Source organism: Tamandua tetradactyla, chromosome 10, assembly GCF_023851605.1.
Source record: "Tamandua tetradactyla isolate mTamTet1 chromosome 10, mTamTet1.pri, whole genome shotgun sequence".
Lineage (NCBI taxonomy): Eukaryota > Metazoa > Chordata > Mammalia > Pilosa > Myrmecophagidae > Tamandua > Tamandua tetradactyla.
In genome coordinates, this window is record NC_135336.1 from 79,437,613 (window position 1) to 79,460,616 (window position 23,004).

At 32.6% G+C, this 23,004-nt stretch overlaps 1 protein-coding gene across 2 annotated transcripts in view; it reads left to right on the forward strand.

The window, feature by feature from the left end:
- NCAM2 (neural cell adhesion molecule 2) overlaps window positions 1–23,004 on the forward strand; it is a 556,652-nt gene that overhangs the window by 281,555 nt on the left and 252,093 nt on the right. For both annotated transcript variants that reach the window (XM_077118759.1, XM_077118760.1), the window contains exons 2-4: window positions 16,476–16,550; window positions 19,981–20,187; window positions 22,827–22,970. In XM_077118759.1, coding sequence (XP_076974874.1) covers window positions 16,476–16,550; window positions 19,981–20,187; window positions 22,827–22,970 — 426 coding nt within the window. The remainder of the gene's footprint in view (window positions 1–16,475; window positions 16,551–19,980; window positions 20,188–22,826; window positions 22,971–23,004) is intronic.

Here is a 23,004-nt window from a genome sequence, read left to right on the forward strand (position 1 = left end):
CACAACCCACCCACCCTACCTCGCTCCTTACCCCACCAGGGCAAATTATTGCACTTCCTCCTTAGAAACTGACATCTTCAGTTATATGTTAAACATGTTTTAATATATCTGAAATTCAGAAGTGTCTTACAGCCAATGTGTACATACAGTAAAATAGTAAATTCTTTTTTTTCTACTAAATGTTTACTAAGATGATGACCTGCCTTACCATGCATGGCTTTTTAGGATGAAGAAAATTGCATATTTTCTTCTAGCTCCCCATCAACATCTCCTTAAACATTCACATCACTTTTGACTGTTCTTTAGGGTGAGAGTACAATATTCCTATAAGAAACCAGAAGTTTCGTATAGATAATACAAGCGTTATTAAAATTTTAAATAGATGCAATGTTCATAATCGAACATTTTCTTTTGTTGAATTATTTAAATCTTTGATTTCTCCTCCTGGATTAGACTGTAGTCTAAAATGACCTCTGATTTAGCACATCAAATATATTTAATGGGTTTAAGAGTAATGGGTCAGTATTGTATAATGTTCCATCAAATGTACCACACCTCTCTGTCGCCTGGTGTTTGAGTGATTTTGAGACCCATTGCCCTATGCACCCCTTTTGTGCTGGCAGACAGTGTGTGGTAATAGGTTCAGATAGACTAATTTGTGCCTAAGTGATAGCTAATATATCTTCCTCCCAGGTAGTATTTAACTTGATTAAAATGGACAGGTCAACATAAGGTATTTCAAGTGGGAATTTCAAGCACCATTAGAAGCTAATTGGGCAAGACAAAGCTTATAAGAGAAACTACACTTGGAGCCACCAAAATTCTAAATGGATGCTAGGAAAAATTATACATGCATCAAATTCAGTACAAGCCCTTTGATCTTGCCCAATGCATACTGCTTGCTTTATTTATGACCTTCACTCCGATTACTCTGTAGCAAATAGGACTGATTTCCTGTTGACATCTCACAAAATGTCACTGTGTGTGCTATGAGCTTCCAAGTTTGCATTTGTTGGAGATAGTGATCTTTTTAAATATATAGAAATTATGATCAGCCTTTTTCTTCGTAACATATTTTGTCTAAAAAATAAAAAGAAGCAAGAATGCATATTGCAAATATAATGCAGTAGATGGTTACCCAAGTCTAATACATACCCAGAAACTGGGCAGGTAACATGCATTGGTGAGGAGGAGTGGTAGAGACCCACGCAAATCTGAGTGTCAATGGCTTATCAGAAGGATTTAAATACTTTTTTAAGTCGTGGTGTGGGCCAAAGAGCATATTTCTACTGACCAGTATGGATTCATAAGGTAGCAGTCATAAATGCTGATAGAAAATTTAAACTCCAAACTTTCACTTAATTGTATGTTATTAAGTATATTATATTTCATCCCAGATAATGTGGGAATTATCTTAGATATGTATTGAGTGACTATTCAATAAATTCCTTTTTTTGTCTGGCTTTATTTTTGTCATAAAAAACTCTTCAACAATTAAAATTTCTGTGTAGCAATACTAACATTACATGCTTATAATTGCTCATTATTATTAAGTGCAGAGATAGACTAAACTAGTGCGTGATTCTTTAAAATAAACAAGGTAGTTTTTTCTATTACACATCTGACTACCTTTGGTTTACAAGCTATCCAAATATTTATTTTTTCTAAACAAAGTCTTTTCTATGATGCCAAAGTACAATGTATTTTTTCAGGAAAGCCTTTCAAAAATAAATAAAAATAAAACAAAAGAAGAGTAGCCTAAACAGAGTTGCTTAATGCTTTAGGTGATCACGTAATTTTATATCAAGCAATTACAAAAATGAAATCTTTTCTACATCCAGAAACACAAAATATTCTGAAACACTTGAGAAATTACACTGGATAAATCAGTGTCTAAAATCATCTGAAATAATAATGAAATTATTTTTCTGTCTAGCCTCCAAACTTATCTTCCTTTTTCACTCTTTCCCACTCTTCTTACTGTCACCTCCTTCCTCCCATCCAACATTCCTCCCTTTCCTCCTTTTTATTTTTTTGTACTTTATTGTGTTTTGATTATATGCTTCCCGTGTTCTTGGGTGTGTTTCTCTTCTCTCCAATCCTGATTGGAGTATCAGAACTCTGGGTTGCTCCTTCTAATTCCTTCTAATACTCAGAAAGAATGTATGATATAAGTGCTGTTAAACTACCACTTATCAGGTGATGAATCTGAAACTGCAAGAAACTTGACAGCTGTTGCACAGCTCATCTTAGTGGTTTCTAGGTGCTATGACAAATACCACAAAATGGGTTGGCATAAACAAATGGGAATTTATTGTCTTGGAGTTTCAGAAACTAGATGGCTTGCTTCCTTCCAGGGCTGGTAGAGTTTTGGGCTGGGTACAAAAATCCTTGGGATTCCTTGGCCTGCTTCTCTTGCTTCCTATCACATGGCAATATCTGTTCTTTCCTTTATGAGAGTCCTCTTGCTTCTGGCTCCTTCTTGCCTCTGGCTCCTTCTTGCTTCTGGCTCCTTCCTGTGGGTTTCTATGTTCCTGGTTTCTGGTTTCTTCTCTTTTGAGAACCTCCAATAACCAGGGATAAGGTCCGCACTGCTTTAGTTGACCAAACACCAACTAAAAATAACAATTTCAAAAGGTTCTACTTACAATGAATTTATACTGAGAGTAATGCAGATTAAGATTAAAACCATATGGTGTTGAGGTATATAATTCAACATACCACACAGCTATGAATTGGCAAAGCCAGGCTATCTCATCCCTGAGCTCCTAATCCTGATAATCTTACCTCAAAAATCTAAGCCATTTTCCTATAATAGAAACTACTATTTGTGGCTTGACTTTTTATCTGCTAGCTGGGTTATAAATTGGCCTGGTGATCAGTTGACACCATAACCTTCTTACCACATTCATTGCTAAATTGGCCCTATTCTACTATGCAGCAAGTTTTATATCTCAAGTTGTTAGTCCACATGTGAAGTAAACAGCTTTAGTGGAAGTAGGAAACTTCTAAGGCAGGATAAACATTCATGAAATGTTTGTTGTAGAGTGGTTAGAATGAATGGATCACCTCCAGTGAGTTTACATTGCCCCAGGAGATATATTATCTATTTGTGGCAAGAATGGTTTGGAATATCTCTTTTAGAGAGAGACACATGTCATTCCAACATGCATACCCTTACTCTATTACCTGGCGATAGTTAACATAAGTAGTATATTAGATTCTTCAAGAACATTTTGGACTCGGCTTCTTCTTTGGAAGAATAAGTTTATAAGGGCAAGCCCCAAGACTGAGGGTCTGGCCCATCAACTTGGCAATCCCCAGTGCCTGTGAGAATATCAGGTCTTCCCCAGGTGGAGAAGTGTAATATTTCCACCTTTTTCCCCAAACCCTCAAGGGGACTTTGCAAATACATTTTAATCTTCTGCCCAGGTTACTCTGGGATGATTTGTGGCAGGCAGCATACTAACTTGTACAAAATGGCAAGATTTCATTCCCTATTTAAGTTTCCATGAAATTATGGTGTTCAAATCAGCTTCGTTATTGAAAAGTATGCCCTCAAACATGATCCTTAGGTATGACCATCTCCAGAGATAAGAAACACTCAGGTTATTGTCTCTTTAAGCTATCCCTACAAGAACCATCTTCAAAACAGAACTTGGAAAAATGTATATAATGTAGCCTTATTTATGGTAGGCTAGGAAGGAGTAAGTAAAAATAGCATTTCAAATAACTAGAATACCATAAATGTTACTGAGGATGAAATCAGTATGTTTTCTTCCATTAGATGTCAGTTATTGAACCAGAATGGTATAAATTTGGGTGATGAACTGCTAATAGATTTTTGCAAACACAGTGAACTTTCATAAACTCTTGATTGTTGAAGAGACTCCCATATTTGAATAGACTAAAAGTTTAATCTAGAGCATGACTTTTTCAAAGTGATAAAATATCAGATTCTTTCCTCCATTTCCTACTCCTCACCAAGGTAATAGAAGTAGCATGTAAGTGAACCATGTAATTTTTTTTATTACTTACGCACGTCAAAAATTTTACATTCTGTTGTACCTACTAGCTAAATAAGTGGGGTTCTTTAGCATGTCAAACAACATTATTGTATAGGAGCAAAATATTTTGCTTAAATACTATCATTTAAATTTGAATCAATTAAATAATTTTCTTAGTTTATATAATTTTGATTGACAGTGTTAAGTCGGTGTGCCATATGTAGCATTTTTCTTTTTGTTAAACGCATACACAGACACAACCAATGTATTTGTTTCTGTGAGCACTTCTAGAACTAAAATAAGAACAGGGGCTGCAATTACAATAGTTAACATATTAGGTATTTGCTCTTTATAAAACATTGTTTAAAACGCTTTACGCCTAATTCTCACACATATAAAAATATACTATTATATAAATGTGAGTATATTGTATATACCCAAATAATATATAAAAACATACCTGCGGAGTCCGAGGGTAGTTCAGTGGTAGAATTCTCGCCTGCCATGTGGGAGATCCAGATTCGATTTCTGGCCCATGCGGTGCCCAAACAAACAAACCAAAACTAACAAATGGTGCTTCAGTAATGGGATACTCACATGGAAAATGAATGAAATATGATCCCGCCATACAACATACAAGAAAAAAAAAAAAACATAACCTGAATTAGCTAGGGTTTGGGGCTGAAAAGCTGGAAACTCTGAAAAAGGGGATGCTGAAATCCTTAGCCCGAATTTCCTGGGAGAAGCTGTATGATTAGAAATTTCAGCAAGAGCCAATACTGAAGTTTAGATGGAATTTATTCTGCCCTCTGAAATCTTTATTTCTGACTTTTAAGACCTCTAACTTATTGGATAAGGAAGCTTCCATATTTTGGAGGACAATGTCCTTTGTTGTCAGTAGATGCAATCAACTGATCATAGATACAAATGTCATTTATGAAATACCCTCACAGTAACAATCAGGCCAGTACTTGAACCAAGCAACTGGATACCATACTAGCCAAGAAATTCTTCATACAGTACCAAAGGCAAATCCTTGGTTTATTCCAGTCTACACAGTCTCTTTCCACTAATTTGGTATCTTTTTGGTGATCTCTCAGTCTTTATACCATTTTCCCAAGATAACATCTGTGCCTATGAAGGAGATGGAAATCTTGCTCATGTAATCATATATATATGATTTTTGCCCACAGCTTGGTAAGATCCCAAGGTCCCTTCCATGCTGCCTCAGTTCTACCACAGTTCCTTCTACCACAGTTCCTGTTGGTGCCATTGACTTCTCAGAGTTTAACTGCATTTTCCATCCTACTCCTGATTGCTCTGTGGCTCAAGAACAGTAACTTACCTCTCACCAGAGAATCCATACTAGCAAGCTCAGCGACCTTGCTAGTGTATGCTATGTGAGGTGTGTATGGGTTTCTGGGACAGCATAACTTCTCACACCACACAGGACTCAAACTCAGCTCAATAAAATAAGCTCTGGTTCTCTGTTGTACTAAATGTACCACATAGAAATTTTTCTTTGCTGCCTCATCATCTATGGAGTGGTCTTACCATTCTCTCTTTCTCTCTCTCTGTCTCTCTCACGTACACAAACACACACACACACATACACACAGTCACACAAAGTTGTGAGGTCTGATTTATCTTTGTCTTCAGCTTTCCTCTCAACTTATGGAAAACCCGACTCTGTTACATTGGCCCAAGCTTTAAAGTCTTGACAATCTCTTGACAGTTCCCATGTCTCCTTTGTTTCACTCTGCTCCTGGGAAAAGAGGTAGGCTATCTTCTTTCCTTTGTGGAAGGATTCTCCACTGGTCAACCGTTCTTCCATTCTGAGGAGACACCAGATATGTTCCTTCATCCAAATTATTGAACAGTATCAGTAAATTATACTATTTTGGAGATTCAGAGTTAGCTCAGGCTTGGGATTAGTAGTCAAGATACAGATCTGCATCAATCCTATCCTGGATCTTCAAAAAGAGAAAACCAAATGGACCATTTCCTCCTGTATAAACTGAGATTGCTAGACTAGACTAGAGATCCTGTAGGCACTTTCAGACTATAAAACTCTGCAATCCAGAGATAACTAAAATGCTTTCACTGAAAAAAAGAATTCTATCTATTTATATAAACAAACTAATTTTCCCTTTTTAAATTTCTCTGGCTTTCCTTCTGTATTACTATGGATGCACTGCAATAAACCCTTAGTAAAATGTATTTTCTTTCTGTAGTGCTTTATCTTGGCATTAAATGTGTACCCCAGGCTACATTACAAGTTCCCCTATAATTGACTTGGACCTTTAAGAGACAGAATAGCTGTTTACACCTTTAAACATGTAAATTGTTCCTTTCATGAATAGAAGAAAATTTCCCATCTGGTGAAATATTTTTCCTATGGTTATTGAATGAAATAATTTATCAATAAGTAAATAATTGGATATGTCTTTGAACTATAATTGGAAACTTTAATCTAGTAAACTGTACTACTGAGTATCTTTTGTCACTGAAAACCTTAATACCATATGGCATATGCCTTACACTATTCTTTCAAAATTGTATACATTAAAGAAGTTGTTCTTATAAAAGTATTCTGGACTCTATAATATATAGATCTCACATTTGGGGAACATAAGGATTTTTCAATTTTCTGAACACCGGCAATTAATATACTCTAACATTAAGATATCTTTTACTGGTCCCTTGTTTGAGCTCATTTTAGCATTTACTAATTCAAGGTATGTTCATTTCTAAAGCTGAGGAGGGAGTTTTCCTTCTTTCTGAACTACTTCACGGTAACATTTGCAATACTTTGCTGTGCTTCGCATTTTATGCCAGTGTATTTCAAGGAGTGCTGGTAAGCATTGTTAAGTTTGAATAGCTGGAACTGTGATACTACCCATAGTAGATAAAAAGGTGAAAAGTGGTTACTGAACTTTTAGTCAGTTTACTTTCTGATGTGTCAGCCTTATAAATAACGTTTAAACTGACCTTAATCTGGAAGAAAACTCCACACAGTTGTGGCAGATGAAGCACTTACATAGGCATCTAGAAACTTAGGAACTTGGCCAAATGCTAACATTCTCCCCATAATTTAATTTATAATCACATGGTATTAGCAGTAATTCAGAATTTTACATGATGTTTTATGCTGGCTTCAGCAAGGCAACTAATAACTTACATATCTAAGTGGTGCCTTTTGAAATAAACTTGGATTGGATGTAGAACTTGGGTTTAGTAGCCTGTTCATAATATTTTAGTTTTAATTAAATGTCACACTCAAAATAAGTGATGAGTGAGTATTCTTGGTCTTCTAATGGACTGAGGGCCTCATTACCTAGTAAAGTACAGATTGCCTCACTCATCATTCAGACATTCCCCAGCCAATTGACATAAAGGGATATGTTCAACTCTTATTTACATAAAGTGATATAAGAGAAACAATAAGCTTTAAAACTAAAGAAAAGGAAAAAAGCAGATGGTCATTTTGCTTCCTGTTTTATATGTCAAAGTACCAAATGTAATGATTTTACTTATGGTAATAAACCATTTTCTAGGTACTTCTGGGCAATAAAATATGTTTGGAGTTGCAATTGCTATATGTCTTAAACATATTGCATGTTTTTAATTGTGTATAATGTATTTTACAAAAATATTTGTCTGTATTAAAAACAAGAAATGTGTATTTAAATCAGTATGCACTTCAATTATGAATTATTTCCTTTTTAGTTTGATGCATTCACTGTAATTTATTGATAATCCAAGATTTTAAATGTTTGAAATATAGATTCAGAATATACAGTCAATTAATTTTTGCATGGTGCTGTTTCAATGACTGATGGGAGCTTGGTGATCACAGATTATGTTGTCTGATCGTCATCATCTGACCAAACTCAGCATTTCCTGACTTTCCCTTGTGGACCTTCTCACCTTTATTTATTTTTTTTTACCCTTGCTTGCCCTTTTTTTCATCTGCTTGACTTCTTTTGACATCCATTAAATTGTGAATTACCATTCTTTTGGGTGACATTTTTATACATTTTATGTACACATGAAAAATCCATGTCTGTGTATGTGACTGACTCAAAAACCGCATACCTGTAGATACTTTTTAATCAAATGCCACAAGTATGTAACTAATTTAATTTAGGCAATTGATTATATGTTTAGTAACACATCATCTATCTAAAATATATTAGTCTACCTATAATGAAAATACTTTAAAGTTGATTTTATTGGATTCAACTTTTAAAAATTATTATAGCCCAAATGTAAAGTAAAGCTTAAAGCCAACAAAAAGATTTATGGAAAATATGAATAAGAATTCATAAGAGTATGAATAAGAAAAATTTTAGCTTGCTTTTGTTTTCATTTTATTTGGTTTTGCATTGCTTTACTATAGTATCACCTCATTTGTTTACAAATAATTTAGTATGGACCGTCTCCCAAACCCTGTGCTAAGTGGAAGAGGCTAACATGTATAAAGTATAAGTAGTCACTATTTTGGAAGAGTATAAAAAACAGGTGTGTGAACCACAGTGAACACATTTTAATTGCTGCTTGAACATTTTATGAAGCTTAATCTTCTTCAGTTTTAGATTAATTTAAAATTAAACAGCACTAGTGAGCTTGGATAAGGGGAATAGAGATCACCTTTAAGGTAACATATTTATAAATCTTTTCTACTTAATGAAATTCATAAAATTCTTATAAACATGTTTCAGTGCACTGTGTAAGGATTCTAAAGAAAGTCCTACAGCATAGTAGATGATAATGCAAGAGAATGGTTCATCGTCTGCAGGACAAATATAAGTGGCTGTGCAAAAAGTGATATCATATTCTTATTTGGGGAAAAGAAGTGCTCCATTGAATAAGGAAAGTAACACAAAAAGGAATAGAGCAATAAAAAAAAAGAAAACAAACAAAGCTGCTGACACATTTAAACTCAGTGCTAATCCCACTTTATTATTGTGGCCTTAGATCTACTGGGGATCTTGTGAAATTATACATTCTGCTTCAGTCAGGCTAGAGAGAGACCTGGCCTTCTTGGTATTACTAAGAAGCTCCTATTTGAGGCCACGGGTTCAGACTGGGAGCCGCTTTTTGAGAAGCAAGAGAGAGTTCCTGGCAGCTTTTAAAAAAAGGTGGTCCAAGGCCCCACTGGATATATCGAATCAGAATTTCTAGGGATGGGATTAAAACCAAGTCCAAACAGAACACACGCTGAAATCTGAACGCCTACAATGAGCCAGATAATACAGGCCCCGTGTTATACGTGAGTCGCATATAGTGAAGCACAGAAAGACATTGGAAACTAACAGCTCGGGTTTGAAGTACAGACAAACGCTTGGACAAATGGGAGGAACAAAATTTGCTTCACCACACTGAAGGCCTAAGTGGCCTTTGGAAAATCATGATATCATCCTTTGCCTCTTCCTTTTTGTCTCTAAACCAGGAAAAATGATAACACCTACTTCACAGGATTTTTGAGGACTAAACTATTTATTGTAGTTAAACTTCTTGGAGTTATGCCCAGCACATAGTAAATACCATATATCATTTTTGAGATCGAAGGTTTCTAGAACTCCCAAGAAGAGAAAGCAAAAAAAGAGATTGCTAAGAGACCCAAATCTCAGCTTACACATTCCCGCCATTCTCTTTCCTAGCTATTAATAACTATATGTGTTATTAATGACAGATAGATAAAGATGAAGCAGTAAATGAATGGAAAGATTAAAGAACAAAGTAGTCGGCAGTATCAAAACCTTTATTTACATGAATGCTGAAAAGTTGTTATAGGATTTCAGAACTGGAAAGCCATTTTGACCTTATGAACATCAAATTGATTAGTAGAACGGTGAGAACAGAAGTAGATTGTAATTGAGTAAAGAATGATTGGGACCTGGAGAATTCGTGTATATATATATATATATATATATATTTGGAAAATAATACTGTACCATAATAACTTGAGAGAGAGGCAGAGAAAAGGGTATTTTTTTTCTTTTCATATGATTTATTTTGGTTTGCTTTGTTTGTTCTTTGTTCTTTTCTTTTTTATTCCTTCCTTTCATTTTCTTCTTTCCATCCTTCCTTTCTTTTTCTTTCTTTCTTCTTTTCATCTATCTGTCTATCTCTAGCTAGCTAGCTAGCTATTATGGTAGCAATTAGGCAGCGTTTATAGAATGGCAGAAAAGAACCAATTAGGAAAAAGGCATTAAAGATGCAGACAAGTTGCTCTTAAAAAGATCCAGGTGACCTTGCACCTGGCTGGGCTTATGGAGTTTAACTAGGAAAATTAAATCTCAGAAAGGAGGAAAGACACTTAGCTTTCTAACCTAAGATGGTAAGGCTGGGAAAGTTTGTGACAGATACAAAATGTGGAGTTGAAGGGGATTTACATTAAAAAGTTTGACTTTGTGTCCTTGTCATAACTAGGTTAAGTACATATATAAATTGTTTGTTAAAACATTTACTAAGTTCTGTTTTCCTAAAATGTTGAAGATAGAGAGTTTCTCCCTTAAATACCCTGCAAAGTTCTTAATGTTCTTAGTTTTTGGATATTGTGACAATTTCCAAAATCCAGTAACCTGCTTAAGCTGTTGTAATATTGTAAAATGAAAATTCAATAATGAAATCATAGTGAAAATTTAAATAAATTATATATATAGTTATTTTGCAGGTAATAAAAGTTTTAAGATATGTTTTCAATAAAAAATTTATAAAATCATGCTCCTTTAAGAAAATCAATAATTTATAAGGACCTTTTATGACTAAGACTCTTTGGGAGTGGCTATAATTAGTAGATAAGTGCCTTAGACTCCCTCTATGTAAGTCAACATGTAAAGGTCTTGCTTGGAAAATGTTAGGAGTAATTGTATCAAGATAAATCAATGCCTTGGTTATCTCTGCATAACTTTTGGAATTCTGAAGAAATCCAATGTTTCTTTGTGTCAGGCAAACAAAAGACTAAGTTGTCAGTTTATTTTATTATTTTTAATCTCTGCAGGTGATAAATTGGCCATATTAGATGCCACTGTTAAATATTGTATCAAGTTGCACAGGGCTCTTGGTTCCCTGATGGAACTTCGAAATGCCAATGAATTCATTATATTTATATTCCTGTAAATTAGGGAAGTCCCTTTTGAATATCTGTTATTTGATTTGTATGCTTACTTAAACTATAAGTTCTAATTGCAGCTTTGTCAGGATAGCAATTATCTTTGTTATAATGTTGTCTATGTTCCATTCTGGAAAATAATTTCATTTATGAAATAAATTACGGCTTCATATTTTCCCTTGCATTAACTCCTCCTCCCTAAATTGTTTCTTATATGTATGACATGTGCGTCAGAGAAGTAGAAAATCTTAACATCTTTGATATTTTCCTTTGATCCGTAATGCTGTAATTGACCGCAGGTATAACTCATTTTGATTTTTTTTGTTACATCCATTTTTACCTTTTTTATCAACCAATACAGCAGTTCATTACAACATACCATAAGTGCTTCTTCCCCTTAATTCAATTTTTTCTGTCATCCTACCTCCTGAGGAATCTTTACTGAATACCAATTTTATCATGTCAGTTTCTTTTTATAAATAAGTAAGGCACAATTTAAAGTCCAGATATTTAACCATAGCTTTTGAGATCCTCCAGAGATATTTTCTAACTAGTCTCCAGTGCTATTATCCCATCACTATTCTGCACCAGTTTAATCTCATCTGTATTTAAGTATTTATCATCCCTTGAATAAATCTTGAGCATTTTAACCTACCTGGCCTAAAATGTCCTCCCCTTTCTTTTATTCCAAGCTATCCAAGCTCTTTGGTCTTCTCAAGTTTGTATTGCCCTTTGTGAAACATCCTTAATCATAAGTCTCCTTTGGTCATAATTGATACATACCACTTTGTTGTATTACTTATCTTTTTCTGAGATTTTTTCCTGCCAAATAATTTGTAAATCCCTTGAAGTTAGGGACTGTGGCTTAATATATGGGCATGCCATACCATCTAGAAGAGTGATTGCATACTGAATAAAGTAAAAAAAGGTTACTGATCTTAGGAAATGTTTTAATTCATTCAACTAACTTTTAAATTGGTGGTACATGCTTTGCTTTTAGAATTGTTTGCAGAAGACAAATTTATTTTGGCTTTGCTTTTGAATCTGTAAGTTTAAAACATTTTCTTAACTTAAGTAAGAACTCCTTGCAAAGGTATATACTAGTGTTTATGACTGTTCGACCACAACTCTAAAAAATGTGTTGCCTGATTTATAAGGAAGATGGACATTGAGTCGTTAACACTCATTATATGCAATGAATCTTTTTAACATTACATCCATCAAAGCTTTTCTTCATAGGTATTATATTCATTCCAAATACTTAAGAGGAGTAAAACATCAAAATGAGATTTTTGGCATCAGTGAATGTCATTTCATTTTCAAATCTCAAGGTCAAACATAAATTTTTAAATTAGGAATGCCTAATATTTTTTTCTTAATTAAAATAAATGCCCATACTAATATCTAATTATTTTTGTGCCTAATTTGAAAAGCCTGAGATGAAGGAATGGTTAAATAGATAGGGTATTAGATATACTATACCTTTATTATCCTATCCAATCATAACTTTTTGGCATTAGAAAACTATTTAGTTTTCTTCTGATATTTGAGTTCAAAACAGGACAATTGTAGGCAGCTACAGGTCAAGACCAATCACCCAAAACTCTGTTGTTAACTTACTGAACAAATGGTTAGTCACGGGCTTTAAATTTTGGTTTTTCAGGCTTTCTTAAAATATACTTCTAATATATTTTTAGAGGTCATTTACAGCAATTCTGGCCATTGGCAATGATATTAATGTGGAGATTTTTTATGTTTTCAACATAATTTTTTAAACCTCTAAAATATAACATTGTGTCCAGCCAACAAAATGATTGATTAATTAATTGATAGTTTGTACTGAATGATAAGTTAACTAAGTATTTTAATATAGATTAACTAGTTAATTCCATGCTCAATTTAATTTTATATAATGAAAATATATTTTTTATTACACCCATCAGCAAATCATTATAAAATTGTCCAGGAATGCATTTGACTTTTAAATTGTCTGCATCTTTTAAGTTCTGTCTTTTTAGTAAACTCTTCCTTATAAAAGCATATTTACCCCAATTGTCAAAAGTGGAAATTATTTAAGTAATAATTGACAGACTTTGCTCAAACTCTCAGATATCCCCAAATTCAATTTAAGGTTATGGAGCGATTCCAGAATTGTATATTATTGGTAGTGTCAATTTTCTGTGCCTAGTATACAATTAATTTGTGGTAAGTGTTCATCCATTATTCTGCATCTAGTCGTATTTTATCAGTTTAGGGGAAACAAATGTGAAGTTAATGAGAGCCCTGGCTTCTAGGAAATTATATTCAAATAAGGAAGAGAAATGAATAGAATAATCAGTGATGAAAGTTTCCATTGTTTAATGAAAATGTCCACTGATCAAAGATATTTATTTGTTTAAACAAATAAACCTGAGAATGTTTTATAAGGTTATTGACATTTTGATTTTGCTTTGAAGGTAAAATGCGGTCATCCATGTGGAGATGTGCAAAAGGGAGATGAGTGCAAGGGAAACAGAGCAAATGCACAGGGATGATAAAGCTTGAGTCAGTGGGGCAGGGGGGTAATTAGTGCTAATTGTCTATAGCTGCAGAAACATTGGAGCAAATTAAATGGAAATAAGCTTGAAAAGATAAGTGTTCTTTCAATTAAAGTGTATAATTGTGTAGTATAAGAATTGATTAACTGGGCACAGAAAACCTAGTCTGAAAAATTCTGAGTAGGAGTGTGAAGTTAAAGATAGTTTTAGACATTTTTGCTTGTAACAGCCAGAGAAACACGTTGGAGGGAAGACAGATTAAGGAGATCACATTCAGAAAAAGAAATCTGGAGGCTGATGAAATATCTCTGATTAAAATTAATGATGCATGCATTAAGGAAACAACATTCAGAATAAACAAGAATGGATACAAGATATATTTCAGAGTTTATGTTGCCAAGATTTCAAAATTGAATGATGGGAACCAAAAGATAGAAAGATTTTGGGGGAAGGGAAACAGAGTCATTATGCACCTAGAAAGTTTGAAGTTAAAGTATGCTATTCAACAGAATTTTAGCAGAGGGTTGAAGATTTCAGAATAAATCTTGGCAAAGACCAGATTGAAGAACAAAGACAAAAAAAGGATGTTAATGCCAGGAAATAGGATGATGTCATAAAGGAGGGGAACAGAATAATGAATGGAATTATAATTTTCTTTTTCTTTCAAATTTATAGGCTTTTTTCTGCCTCCTTCCCTTTTATCTACAGGCATGTTTAAGCTTTTTCAGGTTTCGAAATCTCTTTGCCCTTGCTCAAAAATTTGCATTCCTGTAACACCTTTATCTCTTCAGATTTAAATTTATTATAAGGATAATCTCAAATTCCTCTAGTGCTTCTAAAAACTTCTTCTGTTGACCCTGTTCTACTTAAACTAAATTTGCTAAGGGAATTAGTAACTTCTTAAAATGAAAAGTCTTTTCATTTGAACAGAAACATTATTCTGTTCCTCTCCTTATGGAATAAGCATTGTTTATAGTTTGTAGATACCCTCTTGTCCCTTCGTTCGCCTCGTTTTTAATTCTTTCTGCCTTCTTATGCTCATCTTTATCTGTTTCTTCCTGAAAAGACAGGTTTAATTCTACACTTGTTGAACACCTACAATATTCCAGGTTTTATGTGAATATTGATAAAATAAACACAATTAGGATAAATTCATGTAGCTCAGGTTAGGTTTCCCAGAAATGTTTCCTGAAAAAAATGAAAAGGATTTTTTTTAGTAGAAAATGGGGAATATGAAATTAAGGACACATATTTTAAAGAATTTAAGTAAGATATTTAACTGGTCTTTCCTGATAAATATTTTGTTCCTTTCCCACTTTTTTTTTTTTTTTTTTTTTACTTCATATTTTCTTTCCTTAGACATTTTGGACATACTTATGATACCTTCTTAGTCTACAACCTCCAGGATTTGAAATTACATAGTTTTTTCTCTTATCTATTCTTTCAGCTATCTCTTGCTTATAGTGCCTTATTTCACCAAATACTTTATAAGGTCAGAATGAGAGTTTATGTGAAACATAGCTTCATTTAGTAAAATCTTGGGCAGCCTGAAATGATGACATAGGCCTTCTGAAGAGGACTAATGCTTGTTTCTGCCACTTAGCTAAAAACTGTATATGAGACTTTTTTTTGTTTGTTTAATCTCTCAATTTGGCTTTTCCCAAAGAGCATATATTTATAATTAAAATTTTAAAGTGAAGATAAGACAGAACAGTGGTTAATATATCTAAGGAGAAACATTTTTTCCAAAATCTAGGCCAGGAGATACCAGTTTCCTTGTCGTCTGCCTTTGACATGAGTTGGATTTATTCTATACCCTTGTTACACTGATGGTGAATCAAATTCTAGAGCCACTGTTATAGGATGTTCTCCTGTAGTCTTTTGTTTTGTAGAAATTTGGATCTCATGTCTGTGCAGCCTGTGCTTCCTTAAACAAACTTTTTTGTTACTATGATTGACAAATGCCCAATGCAGGCTTGTACTCTATTCACAGATTCCCACCTCCCCACCTTTTTTTTTTTTTCCTTCCAGGCTTTCTGCTTTACTGAAAGCTCAGTTATGCATTTCTGGGAGTAAGAGATGGTGAGACTGGTGTTAAGGGAGTGGTCAGAGTATATTGTCCATCATAGTGTTAGAAATGTGCCTACAAATTTATATTACAACATAATTTTAATTATGTTCTAAAATCCCAGGCTATTCCGCAGTTTTATTTCAAATTTACTGACAAGTGTATTTAAAATATTGAGCATCTCCAAATTCCCATTGTCATAGTCTTAGCCTTTCAATTTTCTGTCTTATAAAAATTATATTCACTCACTTTCCTTACGCCATGCTGACTTCTTTTCTAGTGCGTGTCTCCATTTATGGAAATGTCAAAATATAGTTATTCGTATTTTTATTGTTGTGAATGTAGTGTAGGTTTTACTCTTTCAAGCAAATTTACAAATGTTTAGCAAATGTTTTCCTTAGTTATTGCCCAATCAGTTAACATATATAAGACTTAACCTGTAAACGTGGAATGTTTATCTGAGTATGAATTGCTCAATTAGTTAACTAAAGAATTTCAACTTATCAACTTGAACAAGTGCTATATTTTGTATGATTGTGAAATGCATTTTAATGTGATGGATATAATGTGGTTGGACTGTATTTTCTAAAACTCTGTTTTGTTTTAGGTAATAAAAATTTGGAATAAAAATCTGCGGTTTACATAATATGGTTTACACAACATGTATTAAGGTCTTAGAATTTGAAAAATTCAAGTTTGAAATCACAATTAATTGTTACTCAAATGTTTATCTTGTTTTTCAGCTCTTCTTCAAGTGACAATTTCACTTAGCAAAGTAGAGCTCAGTGTGGGCGAATCTAAATTCTTCACATGTACAGGTATGTGTATTTTGATAAAAAATTTTAGATCATTTCCTTTATTCTTTAATTACTTATAAAATATGTTGTCTAAAGTTTAAAGTAGTTGAATGCTTAGTTTTCGAAAATAACATCTTATATTATCATTAGGTTTATAATGATTGAAAAAGTATTAATAATTGCATTTTGAATATTAAAAACCGTAAATTTCATTTCTGTTCATTCAGTCATTAATTTTGACTTCCAAACTAGATTATTTATTTTGAAAATAACATATTATCAAATATAATGTAAATATCATCAGAATAAATTTAAATATCTTTTCTGTCTGAACTGAAATGTTAGGATAAATGTAAAGATAATAACTGAAGCATTTTATAAATATGCAATGAATAAATTAGATATGGAACACAGCTTCATAGCTACACCTGAATGAAAGTTTTAGAGCATAGAAAATCAAATCCACCCCTTTGAAAAGTTAATATTCATTCTTTTAATTAGTCAGTTATTTAATCAGGAAAACTTTTGCCCAATTTTCCTGACTTAATTAAAAGTATCATATATCAAGATACCTATGGAAAATTATGTAGGCCTCATTCAGTTTAATCAGATACATGCAGAATTCTTTCACATAATCCATAAATACTCAAGTAGAAAATTCAAATTCAACATATTGCATAATTCACAAATAAATACATTCTACTTCTATTTATATTCATCATATTCATTTTATGCATACAAGCCTTCCTACCCAGAGTTTTAAAAAATAAATATTCACTTAGAGCCAAACATGCTGAGGGGAATATTTTAGATGTTTTGTTATCACTGATTATATGAGAGCAAATCAAAATTAAAATAGACATTGCTGAAATGAAGCGCATTTTATAAGTTGCCTTGTGAATGACATGGTTTTTATATAATGTTAAAATTAATTAAAATAGAAAGTCCCACCAATAAAGAAAGTCACCACTATAATAACATATTTTAAAAGTATATTAATAGTATACACAATTATGTTATATATATATATATACAACTATATGCATATATGTGTTTTTATCACATCTTGTGATAAAATAATCTTTTATAAAGCCCATTATTTTCATACATTTGCTTTCTTAGAGATCTAAATTGATGGGTCCATTGATAAATATTTTCATATATTACTAAAAGGAAAAGCAAAGAATAAGGGAGAGATTGGTTCAACATCATCTATACTGTTCGCAGCAGCTCCAGCACAAGATAATAGGTCACTTGATAGTGTTTCTAAATTTCATTAAATTCATATTTTATATAAATATACAGCCACACACATACATATATATCTAGCTCAATTGGATCTCATAATCACAGAACAATAAAACTGTTTAAAATTGTTTTTTAAAATAAAATGAAATTATATTCTTTTTGTGTATTTGAATATCACTATGATATAAGTTGTATAATGTAATTGGTTTTGTATGTGTTACTTAATTCAAGTAAGATATAAACTAAAAGTATTAACATTATTCAGTTGTACTCTGTTTTGTTCTTAATAAAAGGACCAAATAATTAATTTTTTTTCTCTTTTTTTATAAAAATGTATAGTGAAGACCTATACTATTCTCACATATGTGTCTTTGTTTATGTTAGCTAAAACAAGCATCTAAAAATAAATATCTAGGTGATGCAATGGTCGCTCAGTGGCATAGGTTTTGCCTGCCATGCCGGAGACCCATGTTTGATTCCCAGAGCCTACCCATGCCAAAATATATAAATATATATATATATATATATATATATATATATAATATATGAATATATAAAACCTATGCAAATCATGTTTGCATGTGTTTTCTCCAGTAAATACAGAATGATAAATATGTAGATGTGAATCTAAAATTTCCAGGTACCCTAAAGCACAGAAATTTAAAACTCAGTAAAACAAATTTCTTAAATCTAAACTGAAGGTAGTCATAACCTAGAGCTAAGTAACAATGTGTTACAATAACATATATGAATTTTTATAGCTGTCTTTTAGAAAATAAAATATGTAATGATATTTATTAATAATCGATCCAATAGTCCAGTCTTATCAATAAAATAATATGGAATATTTCATTTGAAATTATTTAATAGAGATGAAAGGAAAAAGAGAATTATTACTACTCTGTGCATTAAGGAACTGTATGATAATGAGATAGTTCTCTGAATGTCCTTTTTTTAGATACTTTATAACATTTTGTATTGCTCAAATTTAAGCTATTCTCTTTTGAACTATCATTTGTAATTTCTCTATGGAGGGAGAAATAAAAGAAACAACTCATCCCTTCTTCCAAGAAAAGTGCATTAATCTACAAAATCTATGGTTTTATAGCTCTACTCAAAAAAACCGAAGAAAATGTAACTATTACTCATTTACAATTTGACTAAATGTTCATACTTTTTGCTCAAGCATGTTTAATTTATTATAAAAAAAGGAGCATTTGTTTCTAAAACCACCTCTTGACAAAAATGAGAAGAAACTATTTTCTTCAAAGAGGTCCTGCACTTGTTGCTTAATTTTATGTATTTTACCAAATAGTTTTGAGTTCATCATGTTCTGCTTCCACCATTAAGCTTCAACCAATTAGGTGAAATACATTCTTTTGGTATAAACATAGGAAGCTTCTCCATTTACAAAGAGGATGATAACCTAAATTCTGAATTGGAAAACTCAAATAAATGTTTATCTTGCAATGATTTTGTTGTAATTACCATGCAGTATAATATCATTGCAATGAATTCTAATTATCATATGATTAGTTAATGATTTTCAATTAAAATGACAAAACCATTCATTTCAGCTGAAAAATGGGAGGAATGGGTTTCCATTGTTTAATTGTTTATTGGTCTTATCTGTACAATTTTGACAACTTGGGAAATTAATTCAATCTTAAGGGTCATCAAAGGCCAAAACATTTTGGCAAAATATTTCCATTTTTGTGAGTCTGTGTTTTATCAAAGGAAAAAAAAAATGCTACTACCTGACCTCACCCTAGCAAAGAGAATTAAGCCAGTATACATGTTAGTAACAGACTTTCTGTTCAGATTTTTCTATCAAGTAGTATTTATGTCTTATTATGTGATCCATGTGATTTCACTATGTAAGTATTGTAATAATTCATAGATTTTTAAGAAAAAGATTCACTCAACTATTATAGGTTTAATACCATGCAAGAAGTATGCTTTGGAACTTTTGGGTTTCATTTACTCAAACAGGATTGAATCCCCAATGTTGGCTAAGTAAGAATGAACATGTGTGCTAACATTTGTGTTTACTTACAATTTTGTAAGATTAAGATTTCCAGTCTTCTTCTTATTTACATTTGTTTCTAAGTTGTGAAAGTTTGTTTCATAATCATAAATGTCAATGACAGAACAAATACTTGAAACATGTTTTGAAATAGTTCTTTGCCATGGCTCTTTACAGCAATTGGTGAACCTGAGAGTATAGATTGGTTTAATCCTCAAGGAGAGAAGATAATTTCGACACAGAGGGTAGTGGTGCAAAAGGAAGGTGTTAGATCACGATTAACCATATACAACGCAAATATAGAAGATGCAGGGATATATCGTTGTCAAGCAACAGATGCCAAAGGACAGACCCAAGAAGCTACAGTCGTTCTGGAAATTTACCGTAAGTCCTGTATTTATAAGTTTTAGTTTATTAAAATTTGGTTTCTTATGAAAATTCAACCAAAATAAAATTTATTTAATTATGTAAACTACCATTCAATGAGAACTAAACTGTTCTAGGACCTTTATCAGTTTATCTGTAGTTTACCATCGAGCATCTTGAAGATATTATAGGAAATACATGATTATAAACATAGATGAAACAAAATCATTTGATATAAAAATATAACTGGAAATGTTTTCAATATCTTATGCAATTAAGACTGTCGAATAAACAGGAAATAGTTGTCTATTTAGTGTATGAAATTTGCTAGAGCTACTTTTCCCCTCTCATTCAAAGGTCATAGTTAGACCAAACGAAATTGCATATGTTGATAGCACTGAAAATGAGAATTGGGGAAATGTCACTGAAGAGAAGTGGACAGAAAGAAAGAATAATGCATATGTTGATAGCACTGAAAATGAGAATTGGGGAAATGTCACTGAAGAGAAGTGGACAGAAAGAAAGAAAGAATAATGCTTATCTAGAGGAAAGTGACATCTATCAGGGCTACTTCTCCAAAAGATATTTTCATTTCCAAGGTTTCCCACATTTACACTTTATTTTATGACTTGAGATCGATTGTTTCCTAACTTCATTTCACCATTTTTACCTTTAGGAATCATTGACCACTTTAGGAACACTGCTTGTGAATCTCGACTCACTTTTGAGTTTGAAATCAGATTCTACCACTTAGTTTTGTGATATCATGAGAAAATTGCTTAAACTTCCTGTCTTCATTTACCTCATCTATAAAATGTGTGAAATGAAATTACCTATCTCATGGAGTTGTTTTGAGGACTAAATTAATTAATATTACACAAAGCACTCAGAGCAATGCCTTACAATCAATATGTGGTAGGTAGTATTTCTACCAGTGAAAACTTCTAAGCACATTTACAATACTTGCTCATACACTGTCATCTCCATATATATTTTTTTATTATTTATTTTTATTTTTTATTTTTTTATTAATTAAAGAAAAAAAGAAATTAACACAACATTTAGAAATCATTCCATTCTACATATGCAATCAGTAATTCTTAACATCATCACATAGATGCATGATCATCATTTCTTAGTACATTTGCATCGATTTAGGAAAAGAACTAGCAAAACAACAGAAAAAGATATAGAATGTTAATATACAGAAAAAAATAATAATGAAAAAGACACAAACAAACAAACAAACAAACAAAAAACTATAGCTCAGATGCAGCTTCATTCAGTGTTTTAACATAATTACATTACAATTAGGTATTATTGTGCTGTCCGTTTTTGAGTTTTTGTATCTAGTCCTGTTGCACAGTCTGTATCCCTTCAGCTCCAATTACCCATTATCTTACCCTGTTTCTAACTCCTGCTGGTCTCTGTTACCAATGACATATTCCAAGTTTATTCTCGAATGTCGGTTCACATCAGTGGGACCATACAGTATTTGTCCTTTAGTTTTTGGCTAGACTCACTCAGCATAATGTTCCCTAGGTCCATCTATGTTATTACATGCTTCATAAGTTTATTCTGTCTTAAAGCTGCATAATATTCCATCGTATGTACATGCCACAGACCGTTCAGCCACTCATCTGCTGATGGACATTTTGGCCGTTTCCATCTCTTTGCAACTGTAAATAATGCTGCTATAAACATTGGTGTGCAAATGTCCATTTGTGTCTTTGCCCTTAAGTCTTTTGAGTAGATACCCAGGAATGGCATTGTCCATATATATTTTTTAATTCTAAAAACAGGATTAAGAAAAAAGAAAGAAAGAAGAATATTCCCACAAGAGATCCTCTTGTTTGATGATCAAACAACTTGCCATCATTACCCCTATTTTTCCTGATTTAGACTTTTCTCCCTACTGGTTTCTAAACTCTTTGAAAAAAGATGTATTCTTATTCATGTGACCCCAGAACATGTATTTCACAAATGGTAAAACATAGATTGAAATGGTTAATTCATAGGCATAGTGTATAGAATGATTTTATGTTATTTAAAATAATGTCAAAGGAAGTAATCCTAGTGTTTTTTTTTTACAATGTTAAAAAGATAAAGAATATTTTCCCAAGAAAAACACTTTACCTTCATGAAAAATTCTCATAGTAGGCATTCTATGACATTCTATACCCAAGAAAATAAGTGGAGAAGGGTGATTGAGAAAGTTGAAGCATGTGAAGGCATTGCTATTTTATATGAGGAGATCAGGAAGTTTTCTGATGAAATTACAGTTTGGCAGAAATTGTAAGGCTATTTAAAGAGTATAAATGCCCAAGGTCTGAACCAGCCTGGAGTGTCCAAGAAAGTAGAAAGAGACAGTTTGCCTGGAGTGACTAGGAAGAGAGATGGAAATTGGGATCAGTGATGGAGTGGAGTCCAGTTCATATATGACCTAGTAGAACATTGAAAGGGCTTTGGATTTTATTCTCACTGATATGGGAAATTATTGACGAGAGCATTGAGATGATCTGGTTTAAACTATTTTAAGGAAATCTTTGTTTACATTATTCTTTTATTATAACAAATAAAAACAGGGAATGGAATCCATTAGAGGGAGGAATAGGCAATAATATTTTTTATGATTCATTTTTTCTTTCTTGAAACAGAAAAACTGACTTTCAGAGAAGTTGTATCTCCTCAAGAATTCAAACAAGGAGAGGATGCAGAAGTGGTTTGTCGAGTTAGCAGCTCACCTGCTCCTGTTGTCAGCTGGTTGTATCATAATGAGGAAGTCTCCACTATTTCCGACAGTTAGTATTTTGGTAACTCTCTAAGTTATACGTT